Source organism: Daldinia vernicosa (genome assembly GCF_022497035.1).
Source record: "Daldinia vernicosa strain CBS 139.73 unplaced genomic scaffold F5Y00scaffold_7, whole genome shotgun sequence".
Classification (NCBI taxonomy): Eukaryota; Fungi; Ascomycota; class Sordariomycetes; order Xylariales; family Hypoxylaceae; genus Daldinia; species Daldinia vernicosa.
The window spans coordinates 599,210-621,599 of record NW_025953923.1 but is presented as its reverse complement, the minus strand read 5'-3'; the positions used below and the strand labels follow the sequence as shown (position 1 = coordinate 621,599).

General features: G+C 47.8%; 8 protein-coding genes across 8 annotated transcripts; 4 read left to right on the top strand and 4 right to left on the bottom strand.

Moving 5' to 3' along the window:
* Positions 1–12: 12 nt before the first annotated feature.
* Positions 13–1,332, bottom strand: F5Y00DRAFT_193746 (uncharacterized protein). Its single transcript, XM_048005219.1, has 2 exons — positions 693–1,332; positions 13–650 (listed from the first exon to the last, which is right to left on the bottom strand). Exons 1-2 carry the CDS (start codon positions 1,185–1,187, stop codon positions 291–293), a joined length of 855 nt encoding a protein of 284 aa, XP_047868284.1. The 5' UTR covers positions 1,188–1,332; the 3' UTR covers positions 13–290.
* Positions 1,333–1,796: 464 nt separating this feature from the next.
* F5Y00DRAFT_258761 (LexA/Signal peptidase) lies at positions 1,797–2,431 on the top strand (the record flags this gene model as incomplete). The annotated part of the gene is made up of 2 exons (XM_048010762.1): positions 1,797–2,117; positions 2,234–2,431. 2 exons carry the CDS (start codon positions 1,797–1,799, stop codon positions 2,429–2,431), a joined length of 519 nt encoding a protein of 172 aa, XP_047868283.1.
* Positions 2,432–2,770: 339 nt separating this feature from the next.
* F5Y00DRAFT_193697 (vacuolar protein 8) lies at positions 2,771–5,145 on the bottom strand. The gene is made up of 7 exons (XM_048005218.1): positions 5,016–5,145; positions 4,871–4,956; positions 4,696–4,816; positions 4,459–4,572; positions 4,160–4,405; positions 3,352–4,101; positions 2,771–3,300 (listed from the first exon to the last, which is right to left on the bottom strand). The coding sequence occupies exons 1-7, from the start codon at positions 5,041–5,043 to the stop codon at positions 2,969–2,971; spliced, it is 1,677 nt and encodes a 558-aa protein (XP_047868282.1). The 5' UTR covers positions 5,044–5,145; the 3' UTR covers positions 2,771–2,968.
* A 2,887-nt stretch (positions 5,146–8,032) lies between these two features.
* On the top strand, positions 8,033–10,296 carry F5Y00DRAFT_193662 (CBS-domain-containing protein). The gene is made up of 5 exons (XM_048005216.1): positions 8,033–8,060; positions 8,399–8,762; positions 8,902–9,025; positions 9,090–9,239; positions 9,318–10,296. The coding sequence occupies exons 2-5, from the start codon at positions 8,505–8,507 to the stop codon at positions 9,989–9,991; spliced, it is 1,206 nt and encodes a 401-aa protein (XP_047868281.1). The 5' UTR covers positions 8,033–8,060; positions 8,399–8,504; the 3' UTR covers positions 9,992–10,296.
* A 560-nt stretch (positions 10,297–10,856) lies between these two features.
* F5Y00DRAFT_258758 (uncharacterized protein) lies at positions 10,857–14,850 on the top strand (the record flags this gene model as incomplete). Its single annotated transcript, XM_048010761.1, has 5 exons — positions 10,857–11,171; positions 11,225–11,269; positions 11,322–11,625; positions 11,685–12,611; positions 12,665–14,850. 5 exons carry the CDS (start codon positions 10,857–10,859, stop codon positions 14,848–14,850), a joined length of 3,777 nt encoding a protein of 1,258 aa, XP_047868280.1.
* Positions 14,851–15,902: 1,052 nt separating this feature from the next.
* F5Y00DRAFT_193581 (Metallo-dependent phosphatase) lies at positions 15,903–18,123 on the top strand. The gene is made up of 3 exons (XM_048005215.1): positions 15,903–16,250; positions 16,356–17,725; positions 17,784–18,123. The coding sequence occupies exons 1-3, from the start codon at positions 16,236–16,238 to the stop codon at positions 18,049–18,051; spliced, it is 1,653 nt and encodes a 550-aa protein (XP_047868279.1). The 5' UTR covers positions 15,903–16,235; the 3' UTR covers positions 18,052–18,123.
* Positions 18,124–19,118: 995 nt separating this feature from the next.
* F5Y00DRAFT_273785 (uncharacterized protein) lies at positions 19,119–19,723 on the bottom strand (the record flags this gene model as incomplete). The annotated part of the gene is made up of 1 exon (XM_048013240.1): positions 19,119–19,723. The coding sequence occupies one exon, from the start codon at positions 19,721–19,723 to the stop codon at positions 19,214–19,216; it is 510 nt and encodes a 169-aa protein (XP_047868278.1). The 3' UTR covers positions 19,119–19,213.
* Positions 19,724–21,307: 1,584 nt separating this feature from the next.
* On the bottom strand, positions 21,308–22,246 carry F5Y00DRAFT_258755 (Nitroreductase; the record flags this gene model as incomplete). Its single annotated transcript, XM_048010760.1, has 2 exons — positions 21,308–21,625; positions 21,695–22,246. 2 exons carry the CDS (start codon positions 22,244–22,246, stop codon positions 21,308–21,310), a joined length of 870 nt encoding a protein of 289 aa, XP_047868277.1.
* Between the last annotated feature and the right edge of the window lie 144 nt (positions 22,247–22,390).

Below are 22,390 nucleotides of genomic sequence, written 5' to 3'. Positions count from 1 at the left end.
GTGCTTGTGACTGCAGAATATGTTATTTTAGGTAGTTTTACTATACACGACCCTTTTTAGGTCGTATTTTCTCTTATTATGACCTACATCCGTCCAGCCATATGAACCGCTCTTAGATTCGTATTTTCGCTGGGACGCTAGATGCTTAACAAGTATCTTCGCCAAGCTAAGCAGCTTGTTCCGCGCCGATCCTCTGGCCAAGCCATTTCTAGGTATACATAGAGTTCACTCTTCGTACACCATACACCAACTACTAGTCGTAGCAACTAGAACTCTCTCTTTTACTTCCTCTATTCGCTCTCCTCCTTCTCCCTTTCTTTTGCCTTCTCCAACTCCTTCTTCTTCTTCCTCCTCTTCTCGCTCGGCCCCTCGAAATACAACCTCACCACACCCCCCACCCTCCCATCCATCTTCCTCGTCTCCTTCGCCCCATCAACCAGCCCCAGCACGCCCCTAACCGCTTCCAGGACCGCTTGCGCAGTCTCCGTCGAAACGGGCTTCGCACCCCGCTTCTTCGCCAGTATGACCTCGACGTTGAGGCCCAGGTCGAGGAACTGCCGCAGGCGCCGCAGCTTGTGGCCCAGGTCGTGCGCGGATATGCCCCACGAGAACTCGAGCTCCTTGGTGTTGGCGGCCTTGCGGCGCGCGGCCTGCTCGGCTTCTTCCAGGCGTTGTTTGGCTTCGCGCGCGGCGGCCTTGGCGGCCTCGTTGTCGATTATCCGGCATATGGCTGCTTCGGCTTCGGGGGTGGATGGGTCGGCGGAGGGGGGCGGCGGGGCGACCATGACTAGGGTGTGGGTTCGGGGGTTGATGGTGGCGAGGACCGAGTCGATGTGGCGCGCCGGGGAGAGGGCGTTATCGGGGGGCGGGCCGACTACGCGCACGTAGTCGTATGGGATCTTGTTGTTGGTTGGTCGCTTTTCGGATTGGTCGATGCGGTGGAGGATGGGGGTTGTGGAGAGTGTGCGGGTTTGTCGTGGTGGTGGTAGTGATGGTGATGGTAAGGTTGCGGCATTGGGTTTTGGGAGCAGGCGGCTGGAGGAGAAGAGCCGCGGCGGGAGGAGGTAGGGGGATGTTATGCGCGGTGCGAGGGAGGTTATTCTGTTGCGGCTGAGGAGGTCTGAGACGAGGACTCCGTGTAGAGCTCGTGCGGGCGAGGAGCTGGCGAGACAGCGTGGTTGTGCCATTTTTTGACTTGTGTTTCCTCCGTGTTATGGGTCTATAGGTCTATATGTCTATAGAACACAATTGGGATGGTGGAATTGGCATCTATCGAGCGGTGCTGCTGCCGCGCTTTAGAATAACGCCTTGTAAAGGTGAAGTCGTTTTGCAGCAAGAATTGAGTTTGGAGCTACAAGCGCATCCCACTTCTAAGTACTACGTACCGTCTAGGGCTGGAGCTCAACAGCCAATCACGCTATACTTTTCCGCCGGCGGCTTATGATGTACATACATATGTGGCTCTGCGCCAAGACTCGGTACCTAAAGTTTAAGCTGCGGCTTAATACAATACATACATGTATGTATCTTGCAGCTATTCATCCATTCGTCAAGGTCATATGAACCTCATCTTAAGTTCAAAAATTTATACTCATCGCCTGATATAATATACACCCATACCTACCTACCTAAACTAATATAAGCTTATTTTAAATTCCCACACCCATTCCCACCCTACAGAACCATGCAAGCCACCAAACCGCCTCATCATCCTTGATAAAAGCACCATACATATATATCCCCTACCCTCACCCACACCCACACTCACACAACCCCCCGCCAACCACCACGCCACAATGCCGTCCCTCCTAGGCCACCCCTTCCGCGTGCTCCTATACACGACCAAAGCGCTAGCCCTAGGCCACCTGCTCGTGACCTACGGGTACAGCACGGGCTACGGGTGGGGCCCATCCATGCTGCCGACCTTCCAGACGATGAACGAGTGGTTCGTAACGGACCGGTCGCACCGGCGCGGCCGCGGCGTGCGCGTCGGCGACTGCGTCGTGTACAGCATCCCCGTCGAGCCCGGCGAGGAGGGCATCAAGCGCGTGCTGGGCCTGCCGGGGGACTACGTGCTGTTGAATTCGCCGGGCGTGGGCGCTGATGCTATGATACAGGTATGTTATGGTTGATTGACTTTTATTTTATTTACTCTGCTCGCGTCTTATATAGATAGGTACCTACCTCTTATGAGGAAGAGTGAGGATATAGTATTGACCAAGTCCTACTTCAGATACCTAAAGGTCATTGTTACATAGTCGGAGACAACCTCCCCTGGTCTAGGGATAGTCGCGACTTTGGTCCCATTCCCATGGGTCTTATCAAGGGTAAAGTGGTTGCCAAAGTGGTCGTGAATGGTTGGTGGCCGTTTAATTGGTTCACCAAGGTGGAAAGCGGTCTTCAGCCTGTATCGGATTCGCGTAGAGCATGACCACTTTCATGTTTGCTATGAGTATAACTACCCAAGCTACCTAGGTATATTGCGAAAAGCTCACGGGCGTATCATATTTGTATTACAATTTGCATCACATGGAGGCGTCTCGGAAGCATTGTTTACCGGATATCATTTTTGATGAGGAAGGGCAATCTAATTACAAGAGTTTAGCTCCGCGCATGAGGCTCGCAAGAGTAGCTCATGACTTATTAGGAGTGGTTGGTCAAGTAGTCATCTTTTCAACCGGCTACGCCGCCGCGTACAAATGAGATCGAGTGTCTTCCACTAAGCTAGCTTCTGGGGCAAATGCAACCTGCAATACACCCACCCGCGACTCAAACCACCCAATGAGAATATGCGTTCCTAATAAAATATCGAAGCAGCCTTATCGTTGACGAAATACACATGCATGCTTATATAACATACGCCTCAAACACCGGGAACCAACCACATCCGTGTGAATGCCCGCTTGAATAGGGGGAGTCTGACAGTATCGATAATTAAAACAAAAAAGAAATGCGGTAGTCTGTTACTTCATCCTTCTATGTGCGCCTTCGACATGCTCTGACCAAGCAGCTCCAGGCAACGCTGCGCAAGGTTGATCACTTCGCCTTCGTCATCCTCCTCGTATTCGTTATCTGACTCGGGTTGTCGGTTCGCGATCTGTTTAATCATCTCCACGATTGTATCCGATTTTCCAATGTGTGAAATCAAGGTCTTATCTTCAGATTCCAACAGTTGGAGGAGAGTCCAAATAGCAATGTGCTGAAACGTGGCATCGCCGCTGGCCAGGAACCTACTCAAGTAACCGTGGATGCCGCCGTTTGGTTCTGTCCAGTCCTGGATAAAGATAGAATAATCGCCAACTGCGCCATATTAATAACTAGGAGATCAATAAAATTAGAATCAAGACTTACCCTTCGAGGACAGGTTGCCGAGGGCTGCGGCGCTATTGCCTTGAACCTCAATGCTTGGCGAATGTGTTAGAGGGATAAGGACGTCGAACACGCCGAGATTTAACAAGTGCGTTTTGAGGTCGTCAGATAGTGCAAGGACGGCAATTGCAGCCGTCATTTCAGACTGGACGGTAACCGGAACATCCAAGACAAGCTGCTTGCATTTCTGTACCGCACCAGCTTCGAGGACCAGCGCTTTGTTGCGGTCAGAACTTGCGGCAAGGTTTCGGAGGGTCGATATGGCATGGCACTGGATTTCCTCGTTATCGGTGGAACCTAAAAGGTCGACTAGAGGCTTCAGGAATCCAGCTTCGATAATAGGAGACTCGTTTAAGGGATGGATGGATATGTTACGTATGCAAGCAACCGCGGAGAGGATTAGAGGTAGGTAAGAGGACTGAAGCAAGCGTAGCAGCGGGTTAAGACCTTGCGCTCGGACGATATCTAGCTGATATTTCTCGTCGGAAGCGAGGTTTCGAAGCGCTAATGCGGCTTGGCATTGCACCTTAGGAGAGGAAGAGTCCATTAGGTTAACAAGGGACTGGACAAGTTTAGGCTCCGACGCAGCTAACTTCCGGCGGTTGTTGCCGTCGACGGCAATGTTGCTAAGCGCTGTCGTGCAATAATATTGAACATCGACATCGGGAGACGATAGAAGTTGGACTAGTACGGGGATGGCGCCTGCATTTACGAGTTGTTGTCGATTCTCATCTATGTAAATAGTATTAGAACAATTCAACAAACCAGTTACTAGGAGCTGAAAGCGTACCTGAATGTGTCATGTTGAGAAGGGCGCCGGTTGCGTTCCGTTGAACCCTCATATCTCTTGACTTAGCCAGCCGAGTAAGTGGAACCAAGGCTCCTGATCGTGCAATCTTTGCCTTGTTTTCTTCATGGGTAGCCAGATTAGTAATGCATCCTACAGCATTGCACTGTACTTCAACATTGGGAGAAAGCATCTGACGTATAAGCGGAGTTAAGCCGCCTAGTTGAACAATCAAGACTTTGTTCTCGGCTACGTAGCTTGGTAAGACAAAAGACTAAATCACAGCGCGGATTCTTACTTACTATTAACGGCAAGGTTCCCCAACGCAGCACTGGCTGCTCGTTGTACTTCAATATCGGGACTCTGAAGTAGGAAAAGGATGGGTTCTAGCGTATCGCGGTCGACCTCGCGAACATCTGGGAGGCGGTCAGCCACAGCTCGTAACTCGGTGAAAAACAGAGCGGTAGAGTCATGTCACTCGACAGCTCTGTGATACAACGCCTCTTTCGTTAGAGCGCTAAGAATATTAGGTTACGTACCTCGCTCCGTGATCTCGGCAAACGTTAAGCTTGCACTCCTTTGAAGATCGATATTGTCGGAAAATACGAGGGTGCTCAGAGCTCGAAGAGGCTCGCCCGAAAAGAAATCCGTCTCGCCGCGCTAAGATAAGAAGTTAGCTTTGAGCAGCGTAAGGGTTGGTCGGTCGTAACATACGTTCTCGAGGTATTGGAGTAAATCGGCGACAGCTTCTCGTTCGCTATCGGCCAATACTGGTTCGTAGAGACCATCGCGAGATTTGCCTGTATGGCGTTTAGCACTTAGAAGGGGTCTTCTTGATAGGAGAATGGACTTGTGTTACCTCCGCAGCATGATTGGCAGGCCCCCATCGCTATGGGTAGAGCTAGAAACCGTGATGTGATTGATTTGGACTCAGTCGACGACACGAGGAAAAAAAAGAGATGATGCTAATAAGCGGGTGCTCTCGATTTTCAGGTTGCTCAAATTATTAAAACCTGGTCGGTAAAGTACGGTCAGTACTGGTGTCAGGTCCAAATAATAAGCCTGCTCTCTGGAGACGGTGATGGTCCTGTGATGTATCCTCGTGAGAGACTAGGGCAGGCGGATAATCTCGTCCAGGTCGACGCGGCGAAAGTAGTGCCAGATTGCATGCATCGACGGAACGGGACGATGAGGAGAAGGTCGATCTTGACCGGAATGTGTGTTGTGGTAGAGGGAGAGGTGAAGTTAAAGAAGTTTATTACTGGGGTAATGTTTACGAAGTTGCAGTTGCACCAGAAGGCTCAAAAAGGTTGCGTAGGTAGCAGAGGTTTTGGCAAGTCCCGACATTGGACGACCCTTGTTCCTTCCCCCCAGTCGCTCCAGTTGCTGACTTCCTAACTTTTTTTACCTTTACATACGTCGATAGCGATTGCTGCGCTATTGCCGCCTCTGCTGCAGGTGGGCCGGGTCGCGCTGTGTGGTTGCGTACAGAGAAGGAATGGCGCAGGCGCAGTTGGTGGGTTTTGATGGGGGATGGGGGGGGGTTAAGCCTTTTCTGCTTCTTTCTTAATCTCATCTCATAGGGGTGCGCATTGCTGTCATGGCTGTCATGGAGCTGGGACCGGAAGGTTTCGGCTGGAAAGCTATGTCGCCTGAGCTTTCCCTGGTGGGTACCTCTCCAAGTACCTGAAAAGTACTCGACCTGCTTCGAGGCTTATCTAGATACTTTCGATAGCAACTGGTTGTACTTGCATTGTACCTCAAATTGCACACCTTCATGCGCTTTAACTTATCTCATCTTTATATGCAACATGTACACAAATGTTAATAACATAAATAGAAGCTCGATAAAGCATGCCAAAGCATTTGCAGAATTGAACCTCATGTAGTTAGTTTTATTATATTAATTGAATGGGATAACCAACTTAATGATCCTTTAGAAATAAGTCGTACTAAATTGTTACTGATTGTTATTACTGATGATAATCTACAGTCAAATCAACAATACACGTAAAAAGGCTTGTATGCGACCAGGTACGTGCGGTACATAGTACATAATTATACTTTAGCGGTATAGATGGTAGGCCGTCTTTTCTTAAAGGCCAAAGCTGTTGTTGGATGAAACAAAGTGCAAGTTGACGTATGTAAAACCGCTACCCACGAAACCCTATTACCTTTTCTGGACAGCTTTTCTGCATTACAGCAGCCATAAAGCCAACCCGCTCTAAGCTAATAATAAGCCTTAGCAGTTCAAAACAACATACCTAAGTTGTTGCGGCCATAGCTTGTTATTTAGCGTGTGAAAGAGAGTATCCACCCTCTGTCTCAAAGATATGACGTTCCATCCATCCATTATGCAGCTTTCCGTCTGATGGTAACCAAGATCAGGCAAATCTTTGTCATGAAATTGCAATATCTCGTCGAATTGAAGTTATTCCCAATCCTAAGTAGCCAATCACCCCTTGACTCTGCAGGATAGTGGGATACTTCTACTTATGGCTACCGGCATTGCTTAAAATGAGCCACGAGATCCTACCCTCTCGAGAAGCCAAGGCCAGAATGATAACGATTTAAGTATTCATTCATACAAGCTTCACAAGCTCCCATAATTTTATCTGATTAACCCAACACCACTTCTAACTGTTTTCCCTGCCTCAATAATATGTCCTCCTCGTCAGCAGTCGTACTACTAGATGACGACAACCTTCGCCTCCAATGTTTTACTACATAAGTTTTTATTCTACACCAATATTGAGTAAATGGGGTAGGCTAAACAAGAATAAGTAAGACATTCGCTATCCTTCAATAAGTTGCCTTTATGGCATTATGCTCTAGGTTGATGGCTGCGATTAGACAATAGACAAGCAGCTACCTATCTTTGCGTTCTTCTATCTAGCTTGGTGATTGAGTAATATTCCCTAGTCCTCGATCAATCAGAGACATCTTCTTAGATGATACCCCTTGTGTCTCCTCGGTGTTACATCACATCTTTAATACGATATGATAGGTCACTTGATTGTTTATCTTCTTCCTGCGCTCTGATTTAAAGATGCCGAATATGTTTTCTTCCGGCAGTCCAAAGGTTGGCATGACATATAATACATATAGGAGGGGAGGGTCTCGGCTTTATACTAGCATGTGCATGCAGTCTGTTACACTGCTAGTTCGTAAGTGGGCGATTTCGTCTTATTATTACTCCATTGAAGTTGAAAGAGAAGTAGCCAAATTCCATACTTATCCAATCTCTATGCAAGTTTATATCATTAAGCCGGCCCAGGTTTTGAAATCTTACTTCGATCATTTACAGATAACTAACTATAATAACTTTCACACCTAATATGATTCCCCAATCCTGTCCCACATACATGTAAGCGGTTTAATATAACTAACAACAGATCTAGGTAATTATTGATTACATACATCCTAAGATATGTATGGTGGGTAGGTCAAGATTATATAAAGGGAATGTTCAACACGAGATAATGGTACCGGGTTCCGAATTGATTCAGACTAAAATAAAAAGTTGAGCATCCCGCATAGGCCTTGTATTATACAAAATACATAATCCGTACACATAGACACAGCTGGTGTAACCCATATGTAGCCGCGCTTATCGGCAGCACTAGCACTGCAGTTCAGCAGTTGCCCCTCTTACATCAACTGCACCAGCCAGCCCCATCAGATCTCCGAGTATCAATGTACCTACCATTTACAACCATTTACAACCATTTACCTATTTGAACCCCCATCAATTTGAACCTCAATCCACACAAATCATTTTTAAAGGTGGTACCTTATTTAGTAAGTAAGATAGATTATCAATCAGTGATAGCCAGTACCAATTGCCCGTTCAATTACGGCCCGGTCTGGACCATTCAATAGAAAAATTACCAAGGTTATTAGTGTATGTATTGCCCAGTCTAACCTAACTACTATTATTATCCATTATCAACAACCTTTGTTCTTATCGCCGTTAAACCTCACCTCACCATCATCACCTATTCAATTGTCCATATTCATATTCATATCCATGTCCCATGTCTTCATCTCTTGTCTCAGTTAGCAACTCCCAAGCTGCTTTTAGTCTAGAGCTAGTAGTTCTCCAATCGCCGAGCAGCTCTACCCGATAACAGAAACCCTTTTTTTTTACTCTCCCCACCCCCTCCCCTCTTCTCTCCCCAGCAAAGAAGCGCCTCCTACACCGAAATCTTTCCCAAGCTCACACCTGCTGCAAACTTTCAGTTGCACACCTCCCGGAAGGACGGGTGTCCCACCAATAGCCTCCGCCCGACCTGGCTTAAACCCCAACGACCCCAAGAAGAAGGATAAGGGGAAAAAAAAAGAGATAATGGATGACCCTTCGAGCCGTAAGTCAGGTAATAATGCACAAGCCGACGAGCCACAGTGTGCGCCAAACGCTCCAGCCCCCGCCATGTCCTCGGACTTGCCCTCCTACATACCGCCCTACATACCGCCGCTACCTGAAGGTCACGAGCTTCCATTTGTGCGGCCATCATCGTATCTCAGACCCAAATTTCGGAGTCGTACAACACCGGTTCCCACGATACCAATGAGTCCCATTGACGAAGAACAGTTGCAAGGCCTAGTAAGTCATCATCATATACACTTTTGTACTCTATAGTATAAATCCCCCGGGTGTCGTATCGCCCGCCTTGTCTCTACCGAATCCGGTTCTCGGACCTTGGAACTTGTTGGGACTTACTACTAACTTTCCGTTCTTATAGAAAGGCTTGCGCAACTTTCTTCGGGTTAGAACTAGCTACGACGTGCTCCCGTTATCTTTCCGCCTCATCGTACTCGACAATGATCTACTAATCAAAAAGAGCTTGGATATTTTGATCCAGAATGGTACTTCAAATACACGCATGTATGTCCCGCGATGGCCCGAACAGCCCCTAACGTGAGCTATTAGGAATCGTGTCCGCGCCTCTTTGGGATTCGCAGCAGTCCAGGTTCGCCGGTCTACTTACCGCAACCGATTATATAAACCTGATACAATATTACTGCCAATTCCCCGAACACATCGAGGACGTAGAGAAGTTTAGGCTGAGTAGCCTCCGCGGTACGTTGCACCCGAATTGCGAATGTGCGGGGACATGTGCATTGAATTGGTTGTGGCTGACACTCCAGCTACTCAAAGACATCGAAAAGGCAATCGGCGTGTTTCCGCTGGAGACCGTGTCCGTCCATCCGTCGAGGCCACTCTACGAAGCCTGCAGTCGTATGCTTAAGAGCCGCGCTCGTCGTATTCCTCTCGTCGATATCGACCACGAAACCGAGAGGGAGACAGTCGTCAGCGTGATTACGCAGTACCGAATACTGAAGTTCATCGCCGTCAACACGGAACAGCATACTATGCTTCTCAAGCAGACGGTACGGGAGATCGGGCTAGGGACATACAGCAACCTCGCGACGGCTAAGATGACGGATTCGGTCCTGGAGGTGATCAATTTGATGGTGGTGCATAACATCTCTGCTGTGCCTATTATTGATAAAAACAATGTCGTACTCAACGTGTTCGAGGCCGTCGATGTTATACCTTGTATCAAAGGAGGCGCATATGACGAATTAAAATCAACAGTAGGAGAAGCGTTGACGAAGAGACCGGAAGATTTCCAAGGTATCTACACTTGCCAAGAGGATGACAGGCTTGATTCGATATTCGTTACGCTACGCCAGTCTCGAGTCCATAGGCTAGTAGTCATTGATGACAATTGGCATTTGAAGGGAATTATCTCGCTATCCGACATCCTTAGGTACGTCTTATTTACTGGCGTTACTAGCGACGAGGGCGAAAATTTCCCACCGCCGTAACAAGTCGATGGTAACTCGACGCTTTTTGTAATGACGGTACGGTACCTTGGAATCTGGAAACCATAGGGATACGAGGATCATGGAGTCATAGTGTGTTATTGGTAGGCATTATAGGGGAGTCTGGCGTTCGAAAGACTAAAGTGGTTTATAAGGATCAGTCCTTTTGAGCCCGCATAGGTTTTCATTGTCTCCATATCCTCACGCTGATCTATCTAATCGATTACGACTACTTTGGATTAGGGGGGATTATAAGGATCAGATTTGGGGGCACGGCTTGGTAGAAGACGAAAATGTCCGGATCTACTACCTACTATGAGTATGACACGTCTTAAGAGTACACTAGATTTTTAGCATTAAAAGGCTAGGTTTATGATATAAGCATTTACCTGGCTAGAATCCTTAGCTAACCCTACATATAGAGGATGTATATGTTTGTTACTTGTTATTCTACGATCGCCTCACTACACGGAATTTCTATATGATGGTGTGTTACGTGAGTACCCTATTTAGGCACTTACACGTACGTACATGTATATAGCCTACCTAGGTACATGTAGGTATAGCATACTGACACTTCCATCGCTAGGGTTTGCTATCTTACTGCAGAAGGCATTATCACTTGCCACAACTTGTCGCTTCCTCCAAGGTCTTCTAAGGTCTTCTAATAGGTAGGTAGACAAAACAGGGAAGGATAGACTTCCTACCTTATGTGGAGGCTCTTAGTTCTATGTATGTAGGTACGTCAGTCAGGTTTATAGATTTCTTCCTCGTTGTTAAACTGCATGCATCATCATTCACCTAGTTATCCAACATCTTCCTTGTCTTCTATAGGTATCTAGAATTTACCCCTTATCCAATAGACCAGATGCAGTCTTACCATCATGATGCCGCTACGGCTCCAATTCCTATTAAAGGAAAAGAGCCTGTACCCGCTAGCTGTTCTACGTCTTCTCACCCTTTCCCTTACCAACGAAGACGCCCGTTTTCGCAGTCGACGATTATTAAACCATACCCAGTGCTGACTACATCGCGGTCACTCGGCGCCTTAAATACTCGTTACGGCTGCAAAACTAATACTTGGACGTCTTCTAGTGGCGAACTCGGGCTTCTCTCTGAAAGTGAGGAGGCAGATGGCAGGGAAGAATTTGTCGACGAATATAATCGACTCGCAAAGAGGGTGGTGCATTCCGTTCAGTGCTCATCTTTCGACGGATATTGACTGAGAGATTCTAGTACGGTATTCGGCTACTTGTGACTAGAGATTTCCCCGTAGACGCTGTAAGTGAGGTTGATATCTTATAATAAGACCGATTATAATGACATCAACAAGTCCGTTCCAACCCGGAGACCGAGCTGGCTTTCCAAAGCCTTACGGAGAACGTCTTCTGGCCAGTCAACACAGACCGTAATCATCCGGTCAGAACCACGACAGCTAAGGCATCGACGAAGCGTCAGCGATGTTGCTCTGAATCTTGTACACCACGTGAAAAGGGACGAATTAAAAGGCGAAAATCTCCAGGATTTGGTACGATTATGTGGGAAGAGTATATTCTACTTACCCACTGAATATGCTCCGTGCTCTTTGGTGTTGCCTACGTGCTTCCGTGCGCTCGCGCAAGCTCTTGTACAACACGGTAGGGGATTTGCAATAATTGCTATTCTAAGTCTTTTAGCTAATGTATGCTCATCATAGCTGACACAAGAGGGATTTTTCGGGTACCGGGCTCTGCTCGAGTTGTGAGCATACTCTATGACTACTACTGCCCTGATAGAGACGCAAGGGGCGCAAATGCCATCTCAATTACAACTCGATGCCCGAATCTTCCTACGCACATCAAATGTAGCGCTCATGATATTGCTTCCGCCTTCAAAAAATTTATAGCTGGGCTGCCCGGGGGCATTCTAGGCTCGTTATCCCTTTTTGACGCCTTCGTTGCAATTTACAGCCAATTACATGCTGATCCCGAGCTCACTAAGACCAGGGAAAGTAAACTTCGCGCACGGTTGATTGCACTCGCCATTGGGACCGTGAGATCACAGTATCAGAGGGAGCTGATATGTGCCGTATTTGGCTTATTATGTTTCGTCGGCCGAGCTGCTGAAAATGCACCTCGAGAAGATGAAGACGGGAGGCCACTCCCGACAAGCGACTTGATGGGATACAATGCTTTAAGCATAGTATTTGGTCCTCTCTTGATCAATGATCTGATCGACTCTTACAGCATGAAATTAGCAGACCCCGCAGCTGGACTAGTACTGCTCCCAGTGTCTGCTCCGAAGTCCCGAAAGGAGAGGTATAAACACAGGAAATCTAAATCTCGTGCTGAAGATTCGGCTTCTCTCTACACGGTGGACAAGATACATGTCGCCAATAACATCACGGAGATGCTAATAATACACTGGAGGGAGGTGGTTCGGCAAATGCGGAGCCTGGGCACCCTGAAGATCAGCAGACATGAACACATCGCCCAACGTAAGACGAATAAGGCTAAGTTAGGTTCTTCAGCCTCAGATTCATTTCCATTAAGAAGGCCACCTAAATGGAGTAGCCCTGCACCATTGCATAATCAGAAAGGTAGAAGCGTTTCTCCTTTAACTAGAAGTCCAACTCCATTCCCTAGTAAGTAGACATGCCAATGATTCACGGCGTCGTGTGCTAATTATCAGAAACAGAGACCAGCTCGTTCAAGCTCCGAGATAATACAGGGGCTGAGCCTGAGCCTATATCCATCAAGCGACGGCGATCACGGCCGTCTAGTTCTTGTCCTTCACGTAAAACCTCAAGCAGGATTTCAGAAAATTGTCTCTCGCCCACAGCTGAAGAAAGTCCACCAGCTAGCCAATATGCAGGAAGTGATGAAGCAAGTGTAGGTCAAACGTCTCATCCAGCAATATCGTCCGCTGCGCGAACTTCGCCTAGTGATAGTATTGAGAGCGCATTGGAAAATCAAAGTTTGGACAGAGCGTCGGGTGGCGGTGAGAGCGAGACTGGAGGCCGGACCAGGGAGCGGCCATTTCGTACACTTGATGTGCACGAGGATCCTTCGGTTCCCCACAACAGAAGCTCGTCAAGTCATATACTGTCCGGAAGTGAGTTAACCTTTCATAGCGTCAAGTCATCCATCGTCGAAATTAGCAACAATGAGGGATATTCGTCACGACAAGGTTATGCCACACCAAGAGCCAAAGAGTTTGGCATGCTTAAGAAATCGCCGTCAAAGAAAACAATAACCCCAGCCAGGTCATCCCGTACAACCGAAGAGTACCATAGTAGTCACGCTGGAGATTATCTTTATACCCCGGCGCGGAATGTTGACTATTCTGAAAAATGGAAAGCCTTAAGTCTAGCCAGTAAAACCAGCACGGAATCTCTAGCAAAGGCCGCAAAAGAAAGACGTTTAAGGCGCAGTCCAGGCAATAGTAGCTTTCGACGGAGCGAGGAATTGTCGATCCAGCGAAACGAGATACCATCCACCCCGAAATGGAAACAACAACTAATGGACACGCGAAGTGAAGGAAGACGGAAACCAGCTAAGCTTTCACCTGAGAAAAAAAGCGTGTTCGAGAAATCTCCTCAATCTGGGCCTTTAAAAGAATCAGCTTTACGCAAACCAGGATTATCGCCAGGTGGAAGTGTTTTCGAGGGGGGAAGCAGGCCTATTTTATATCGTTCAAGCTCTAAACCGACACAAGGAGCAGTGAAGGCCATTGCTGCGCTATTTGACAATACTATCAATAATTCCCCTATTAGCACGGCAACTATACGTCCTAAAAGAATAGGGTGTGACTCCAGCAGCATACTATCTCCGTATTCTATAAGCAACTCGCCGTCCAAGGCGGCTAGGTCCAACAATACACCAACAACTAACACGCCGTCTATTACCTTTGATGGCTCTAAAGGAAGATTTCAACCACCGGAGACACCAACGCGAAGCAGAGAGTCAGGGTTATCAATAGATGACGGCACTTGTGGCTCAGGGTTTTCGGGTGTAAATATTGTGAATACGCCAACTAAATTTCCTAGAATTTCGCTACGTCCTGTTGATAATACGTTGGCCGCTTCGAAAAAAGTGCCTTTGAGTTCGACGCCTCGGCCAGTTCCTGCGCGCGATCGAGAGCTTGACCAGCCGCCGAGCCTAGGAACTATGGTTCCTCCCCTTGAGGAGCCTCCGATTGCTCAACACATCAATTTTACTCGACCGTATCCATCCTCTCCCCCATCGTGTGATGAAAACTATGGTAGAGCATCAACTGAAAGTCCTCGACCTGGAAGTGGTAACTCGATGCTTCATGCCCAGATCCGCCACCTACAGAAGCATCTCGAGCACCGAGCGGAAGAAAACACTCAGCTACGGCGACAGTTGGAAGCCCGAGAGAACATGGATATCGGCAAGCTGTGCGAGCAGCTTAGGGCGGCAAGACGCGAGGCCAAAATGTGGAGAGAAAGAGCAGAAGCGGCAGAGAAGCGAGTCGCTGTCTTTAAGCAATTTACAGCGCGTGTTCGAGGGCTTCGTGAGTCTGTTACTCTCGAAGACATTGAGGGTGATATATCCGGCAAGGGACAAGTTGACGGGCCTAGTCAACGTGGAGACGAACAGAAAGAATGGTGCAATCCATGCTACTTGGAAGTATCTGAAGACCGGGAGGGGATTGAAGAACGAATACGTCAATATACGAAGAAGCAAGCCAGTCCGAGTATCAACGACAAATCCTGTATTAAGAAGGGCGAGCTTTGGAGCAGTAGAGCACGAAATCAAGGCCCACGGATGAATGCCCATGCCAACAGGACAGCGCAACTGTGGGATATTACCGATGAGCTATTAATGCTTGATGGTAATACGAAGCGCGAGGGCTATTAGATTATAAATATTTGGTGGATGGCGGAATAGGGGGGTTTGTTATGCATTACGAGGGCAATGCTTAGTTAGTGTTAGTCACAATTGGATCGTAGTAGATGAGAAGGTGTGCGAGATTCGTCGCCCTTGCTCTCAACGAGATGTTACCGTCTGAATAGATAGCATCCAGTAAATAGAATAAGGGGAGATATGGTTGGTACTGTTTTTGTTTCTCGTGATTCCTCTGATCAATCTTCTACGTACTTGATCTTGATCTTGGTGAGGTTTGTTTAAATAGTTAAAAGGCCTATCGTATTAACTTTAGTTTAAATAATTAATGGTTTTAGTTTAATTTGGTAATGCGTAGTCGAGCCTTGGGATACACGATGGTCGTAGGTTTTATAGATTCAACTTGTATAAATTGTAGATAGGTACCTGATATATATACCTAGGTAGGTATATACACCTTATAAGTACAATACTTCTAAGGGATGATTCCGATTGGTTATTGTGAAGAGGTATTTACACCCGATGCTTTAGTAGGTACTCAACCCTCTTTATTCGTCTGGTGTATTATGAGCCTTGCCTTATGAGCTGCTCCTGGCTGCTTACTCTGCGTTTGTCTATTCATTCTGTCATTTTTACCTGCCTATCGCGTCAAGGTGCATGCAGACTTGTACAACATAGTAGGCAGGTTTTTATTGGTAAACTTCAAGGCCTAGATTATTCCATCCGATATATTAAATGTTAAATATTCACATAGAAGTAGTGAATACCTCTCTTGATTCGGCGATTCGGTGGTGAGCTGTCATATGAATGGCCTTAGCTCCAACGTTCGCTGAAAACATGTGCATAGGGGGAGGTACATGTGCCCATTCGGTATTGTACTTTGATATCAAGTATATATAGTATGTAGCTAATGCAAGAGTATACATTAGATTGAGGTACTAAAGGCTACATCCGGAAAAGGGATAGACATATCTTGGCGTGAATTGGTCGCGATTCCCCAGATTATCGGGAATACCTGGACCTGGACCGGGGTCTGAATTTCTCCTTCCAAGTTGTCGTGTCGTAAAGTTGTCGTAGCTTTTTAGCTTTACACTACATTAGGAGGTAGTTACATACACCACACCACAACTTCCAAGTTGCTTTAAACAACTTCTTCTCTTCAACACCACATATTATTACATAGTACGTGAAATGACAGAGCATTAAACATCATACTACCCAGGATATTCTTCGATATTCCCTACCGACGACTTGGTAAAGTTGAAGGTCCGAATATATTATCTACATAGATGCGCACGGCTGAAGATGATTGGCCCCTGGCGTCCATCGCTACGACATCGCTACTGTGCTAACACACCGTATCTACCTGAGTCTAACCGACCTTATCCATATCAAACATCATGACGCGACGGATAGTAAGTTGCCTCTACATATGTAAATGAGCTGCTCACCGCATCTCTGTCTAGCTAGTCTAGCTAGGTACCCGTCTAGAAGACTAACAATACCTTTTTTTTGACTAGGTGCGCACCATATCCCAGCTTGCCGCTGCCGCCGTATTCGCATTCTTCATCATTTTTCTCTTAGATCGAAATTTCCGACTTCTCCCTAATTCCGTCCATGAGTACATGCCTCAGCACCATCATGGCCAAGTCGTCACCGATATAACAATTACACAATGTTCCAAAGTCAACCTGTTTTCCTCCTGCAAGCTCGACCCCGAATCATGGCACCGGGTCGAGAAGAACCTCTATTTAGACAAATCGTGGGTCTCCAAGGCCTACATCCATGTCCAGAGGAAGAAGGAGGAGGAGCTGAAGGCGGATGACAAGGTAGTCGTGGGTGTCACAGTGGGCCGACTAGACCCTTCGACGGGAGCCAAGGGGCAGGCGGGTGAAAAGTGGGAGTCTCGTCCAGCGGGCCTATGGGTACTACGATCATCCAAGCCAACGGCAAGTGACTCTAAGAAAGCGGTTACGGCGATAGATGTCCTCTTCGGTGACGACGCTGTCGAGGTTCGAGACGGGTGGCAGTTCCAGAATACGCCCTTGTTACTCGACGTCGGGCCAGATATACCGAGTGCCCATATCACCGTCCGGCAGGGAAGTCAGGTCGAGCCTATAAAACCCCAACCACGAGTGAGGGACAATGGGAAGTTCAAGATAATGCAGCTGGCAGATCTTCATTTGAGCACGGGCGTTGGTCATTGCAGAGATGCGGTTCCCGACGAGTATGAAGGTGGCCCCTGTCTAGCAGATCTGCGGACTCTAGATTTCGTATCTAAGCTGTTGGACGAAGAAAAGCCTGATCTAGTTGTCCTTAGCGGTGACCAGGTGAATGGCGATACCGCTCCCGATGCGCAATCGGCCATCTTTAAATACGCGCAGTTACTCATCAAGCGCAAGATCCCCTACGTATCCATATTCGGTAACCATGACGATGAAGGATCGCTACCTAGAGCCGGGCAGATGGCGCTGATTGAACAATTACCGTATTCGTTGTCTGTCGCCGGACCAGACGATATTGACGGGGTTGGTAACTACTTTATTGAGGTCCTTGCTCAAGGGAGCTCGAAGCATTCCGCTCTCACTGTATACTTGCTTGATTCCCACTCATATTCTCCGGACGAGCGGCAATGGAGCGGCTACGACTGGATCAAAAAGAACCAAATCGATTGGTTCAGACAGACTTCAGAGAGTCTGAAAAAGAAGCATAAAGAGTATACTCATATCCACATGGATATCGCCTTTATCCACATTCCTCTTCCGGAATACAGGGATCAGGAGTCGCAGTACGTAGGCGAATTAAGAGAAGGTGTCACGGCCCCCAAGTTCAACTCCGGATTCCGCGATGCTTTGGTTGAGCAAGGTGTCGTCATGGTTAGTTGTGGACAGTATGTATTCCCTATACCCCCTTTTTTATCATTGACTGGCTAACGTTTAATTCTTTAGCGACCATGCAAATGAGTATTGCATGCTATCATCCAATAAGGAGACGAAGAAGCCCGAGCTGTGGATGTGTTATGGTGGCGGTGCCGGATTTGGAGGATACGGCGGTTATGGCGGCTTCGTCCGCCGGGTTCGTTTCTTCGACATTGACATGAACGAAGCCCGAATCACAACTTACAAGAGACTTGAATACGGCGATACCGTGACTCGTGTCGACGAACAAATCATCGTCGACGGAGGCGGTGTTATCCCACCTAAGGATCAGAGCTGAGCACATAAATCATGGGAGGATTTCGAAATTTCAAGCTTAACTTCACGACGTGACGCTATCTCACTCTACCTGCTCTTCGCACAACGGAGAGCTTGGATGACTACTAATTCACGATTTTGGACTACTTTGGATCGGGATGGTATTCTACGACGTAGCGACGGCGATGGCCCTACGTCGGCGCACGAAAAAGAAAAGGGATGCACAGGGCGTTTTGGTGCGACGATAGAGATGGTCGGGAGGCAGGCTATAGTGTTCGGATAGTTTGTGTATTATACGAGGCGAGGCGGATGGGTAGCGTATATAACGAGCGGACATCAAAATCAACGGTTGCGGATTTCGACTCTCCTACGTCTTAGTGGAGTGTTCTCTAGCCTAAGTTCATACATTCGCTCCCTCTCCTGATGACCTAAACATCAAGGTCCGGGGTTAACGTTAATACAGTAACAACAAAGAAAATACGGCGCCATCATGTGGGAATGATATACTAACGCATAAAATAGTCCCAGAGAGGGGCTTATTTCATGGGATATATCACATCATGTCATAATATCAGCGTACCAAAATTGAAGGCTTAAAGTACGTCAAGGTCAAGCAATTTCTAACGAGTTTTAAGTGACTTTACTTAAAGCACAGTGGCGTATGATAGGCGAACAAACAAACAGGTAAGCAGACAGGCAGACAGGCAGGCAGGCACGAAGGAATTGTATAGGTAATAGGGGCTTATGTGGGAGGGGAGATTTCCATTATCTGTTTCTAGGTGCCTTAGGTATCTACCTATCTGGCAGAGACATGTGGTTCCCGTCTCTTGCTATGGGTGCATGTGGACTGCTTGGCTGGCTAACTGGCTACACTAGGTGAAAGTGTGCTGTGGGATGGCGTAGTGCTGGGGGTTGAGATCGTTGGTTTACGTGGTGGGTTGAGGGTGATGTGAGTGGCTCTTGTACTAGTGATTCTTTTTTTTTTTTCGATTTTCAATTTCAAAATTTTTTTTTCCTTTTATATGTTCTATGCGGATGAGTGGGAGCTGTGGTTAGTATCGCGTGGTGCTGTGTGTGTGTGTAAGTGAGGTACTACTAACCTTTTTTCTTCAACTCTCTCTCTCTCTCATCTCATCTCATCTCACCTAACCTCTCACGCCCTCTCCCCTCCTATCATATATTCTTTACGAAGTCCAATACTCCTCGTCACTCACGGCATCACGTATATCCTGACGCGCCCAGCGCAAGCGCACGAACCGAACCGCGAACCGGCGGCAAGGCAGATCCTGCATCTCGTCCGAGACGCCCTCGGCCGCTACCACCTTTACGGAGTCCCAGAGCTCGTCGTCGAGCGGGTCCGGGCTCGCGGCGTCCCGGAATCGGGCCTGCATAAACAGCATAATCATGAATTCGGGGCGTTTGCAGCGCAGGTTGTACACGGCGTGCGGCATGTGGTGATGGATGGGCGGCGGGAGGGTCGGGAGCCGAGAGCGGAGTACTGCGACGAACTCGTCGACTAGAGCCTTGCATTCTTGGGCTTGGGCGCGCTCGCTTCGGAGGGTTGGGACACCTGGGGCTAGGGGGGTGGAAGGAGGCTGCTCGTTGTCAGGGGTGTCGGAGTAGGAGGTTTCGCTTCTTTCATCAATGGAAATGGTACGATCACCATCCTCCTCAGATGCTTCATACTTCAACATCTTGATGGTTGGAGCAATTGAAGCTGGATGAGAGGTTCTTGAAAGAAAGGGGTAGTGAAAGGGGTGTGTTAAGTCTTTGAGATGGGCTTTAGGAAGGATGACTAGTCACCTATCTGATTTTACTTCAGTCTAGTCTCAAGGAAGAAGACAGACAGACACTGAAACGAAACCTCTTCTTGTCTGATGGTGAGTGAGAGAGAGGAGAAAGAAAGGGACAGAAGTCAGGGAACTGGCCTTGTTTATATATTATTCCTGAGGGGAGTTACCCCTCGCATCACCAACATTAACAGCTGAATACGACTGACAGTTTGCAGTTGTGAATCAGCAGAAACTTGCTAGCTCCGCGTCCGGGTCCGATTTTTTTGACTACAACCCGGAGCTGTTTGCACCTCTGGAGGAAGGAGCTCGGGGTTGAGTACGGAGCTGTGTGGTCTATCATTGGCTGGAGGTTGTTGCTTAGGCCGGCCTCCATACCCGCATAGGAGGTACCTATTACCCATATTCACATAGTTAAACAGTTTGTTTGCAAGGTTGAAACTTGCCTTCCCAAGGCAGGAACACTTTACTTTATTCACTAACTACTCGAATTTGATGGTCAGCAGCAGCAAGTTGGAGTTTTTCAAGGGGTCCGCTTCTTTGAGAAAATGGGAGTTGAAGGGAAACAGCCACCCCCCCTTCCCCCCTATTTAACGAGACCTGAACTCTCGTGGATGGGAAGTATGATTGGAAAGAAGTACCATTTTGTTGTTACTGGTAGCACATTCCTCGAACAGTTTACTTATATTCCTCAAGTCACATCACCACATCAAGCCCAGTTATTCTCGAAACCTTAAGATATAGGTATAACCTTAGGTACCTAACCCAAGGTGACAATTAGTACCTCACCCTCTTACTCTGTGGAAGGCAACACAAGACTTACCTGACGTTACTCTAAATAGGAGATATACATTGCATTTTATTTTATTTTATGTAGGTGTTACATAATACTCACCAACTTAACTCTATTATCCCTCGCGTCTTCCCGCTCCGGGTCCTCCCGTCCTTGAGAGTTGAGGCTGACACCCGGCCATTTAAAGGGGCCGGCTATTTCATGCAACTAATTTAGTTTCGACGTCAATTTCTAATAAGATCTTTACTTGAGTATCCCAGGTTAGGTAGGTACCTAGTTATAATGGCGCTTATTATATCTATTTTGACAAGCATGTCTTACATATCAAAGAGAAGGGCTACGTATTATCCAACTCGAAGGAGACGAGCATGCTATTCTACGTAGACATTGGGTGCTTGAATTACCTCCAAATCACATGACGAAACATATGGATGACGAAGTCTTTCTTTCGGTTGGTTTCACTTATTTATTTATTCTAGTTGGTGCTGAACGCTTCCAAGGTAGTCTAAGGAACTCTTGAGCGGCGGACGTTTGAACGAACCGCCGCTCTCTCTGTCTATCCACAATAGCCAGTGTCTATGAGTTCTTTTTTCTTTTCTTTCCAAGGGTATTTCCCTACGAACTCGTCATACATAACACCGTTGTAGGTTCAGGGATATATATATAAGGTAGCTAGGGCGTTGCTGGTATTGCGTTTAAGCACCAAAGACCTTGAGGCGGTCCTCGATGGGGAGCTGGTCCTTGGGGCCGGGCTCGCCGGCGCGGCCGCCGAAGACGAGCTGGGCGTTGAGCTGCCACTTGTCAGGGATGCCCCATTCGCTGGCAACCTTGGCGTCGATTAGAGGGTTGTAGTGCTGGAGGTTAGCACCGAGACCCTCGGCGGTGAAAGCAGTCCAGATGGCGAATTGGATCATGGCATCGGACTGTAGCGCCCAGATGGGGAACTTGTCGCTGTATAGAGCGAACTTGGTCTGCATGCTGTGGACGACCTCCTGGTCCTCGAAGAACAGGACCTGTTTGTCTTGTTAGTATCCCCTATCATGCTAATAGACTGGGGGGTAGCCAAGAAGGGAGAGACTTACGGTTCCGGCACCAGCCTTGAATCCATTCATACGTTGAGCGGTGTGTTCCCAGGCGTCAGCGGGGACGATGGTCTTGAGGATCTCGGTAGTAATATCCCATAGCTTTTCGTGGTCGGCACCGAAGAGGACGACAACACGGTTGGACTGGGAGTTGAAAGATGAGGGGACCTCGAAGATGCTCTGCTTGACGATCTCCTGGATGCGCTCCTTGGAGATGGGTAGCTCCTTGTTAAGAGCGTAGTATGTGCGGCGGTTCTTGATGAGGTCCAGGAAGGACTCGGCCTTGACGGGAGCAGCCATTTTAGGAGTAGTACTGAAGCGTGCCGAGGGCGTGTGGGTGGTCTTGGCTTGGGACTTGAGAGGTTGGCACTGGGAAGCGCTGGAGGTGAAGAATGATCTCTGGGAACAGGTTGCTGTTGCTGCGAGAGTCTTAAGGGCTAGACTTGATGCTTTAGGTGTGATGGTGGTGGTGGTGGTGGTGGTGGTGGTGGCCGAGGTCGTGGTGAGTCTGGAGAAGGATAAAACAGCTGAGGTGACAATATGTGGGCGCATCGTGGTCTATTTATTTATTTGCTATAACGGGGGGAGGAGAGACTTCCCTATGGAGACTTCCCTGGTAATGGCTCTTTCCCTATGGCTAGTAGATATGCTTGCTATTGATCTAAAAAAGAAAGTCCGAGACGTGCTAATGTTCTC

Bases quoted from the DNA above. Each gene is read 5' to 3' on its own strand.
- F5Y00DRAFT_193662 (XM_048005216.1), top strand. From the start codon at position 8,505: ATGGATGACCCTTCGAGCCGTAAGTCAGGTAATAATGCACAAGCCGAC. The intron at 8,763-8,901 runs GTAAGTCATCAT...CCGTTCTTATAG, and splicing joins AAGAACAGTTGCAAGGCCTA to AAAGGCTTGCGCAACTTTCT. The intron at 9,240-9,317 runs GTACGTTGCACC...AGCTACTCAAAG, and splicing joins TAGGCTGAGTAGCCTCCGCG to ACATCGAAAAGGCAATCGGC.
- F5Y00DRAFT_193746 (XM_048005219.1), bottom strand. From the start codon at position 1,187: ATGGCACAACCACGCTGTCTCGCCAGCTCCTCGCCCGCACGAGCTCTA. The intron at 651-692 runs GCCGCGCGCGAA...GAAGCCGAGCAG, and splicing joins ACAACGAGGCCGCCAAGGCC to GCCGCGCGCCGCAAGGCCGC.
- F5Y00DRAFT_193697 (XM_048005218.1), bottom strand. From the start codon at position 5,043: ATGGGGGCCTGCCAATCATGCTGCGGAG. The intron at 4,817-4,870 runs GTATGTTACGAC...TTCTTATCTTAG, and splicing joins TACTCCAATACCTCGAGAAC to CGCGGCGAGACGGATTTCTT. The intron at 3,301-3,351 runs GTAAGTCTTGAT...AATATGGCGCAG, and splicing joins CGGCAACCTGTCCTCGAAGG to TTGGCGATTATTCTATCTTT.
- F5Y00DRAFT_193581 (XM_048005215.1), top strand. The intron at 17,726-17,783 runs GTATGTATTCCC...TTAATTCTTTAG, and splicing joins GTCATGGTTAGTTGTGGACA to CGACCATGCAAATGAGTATT.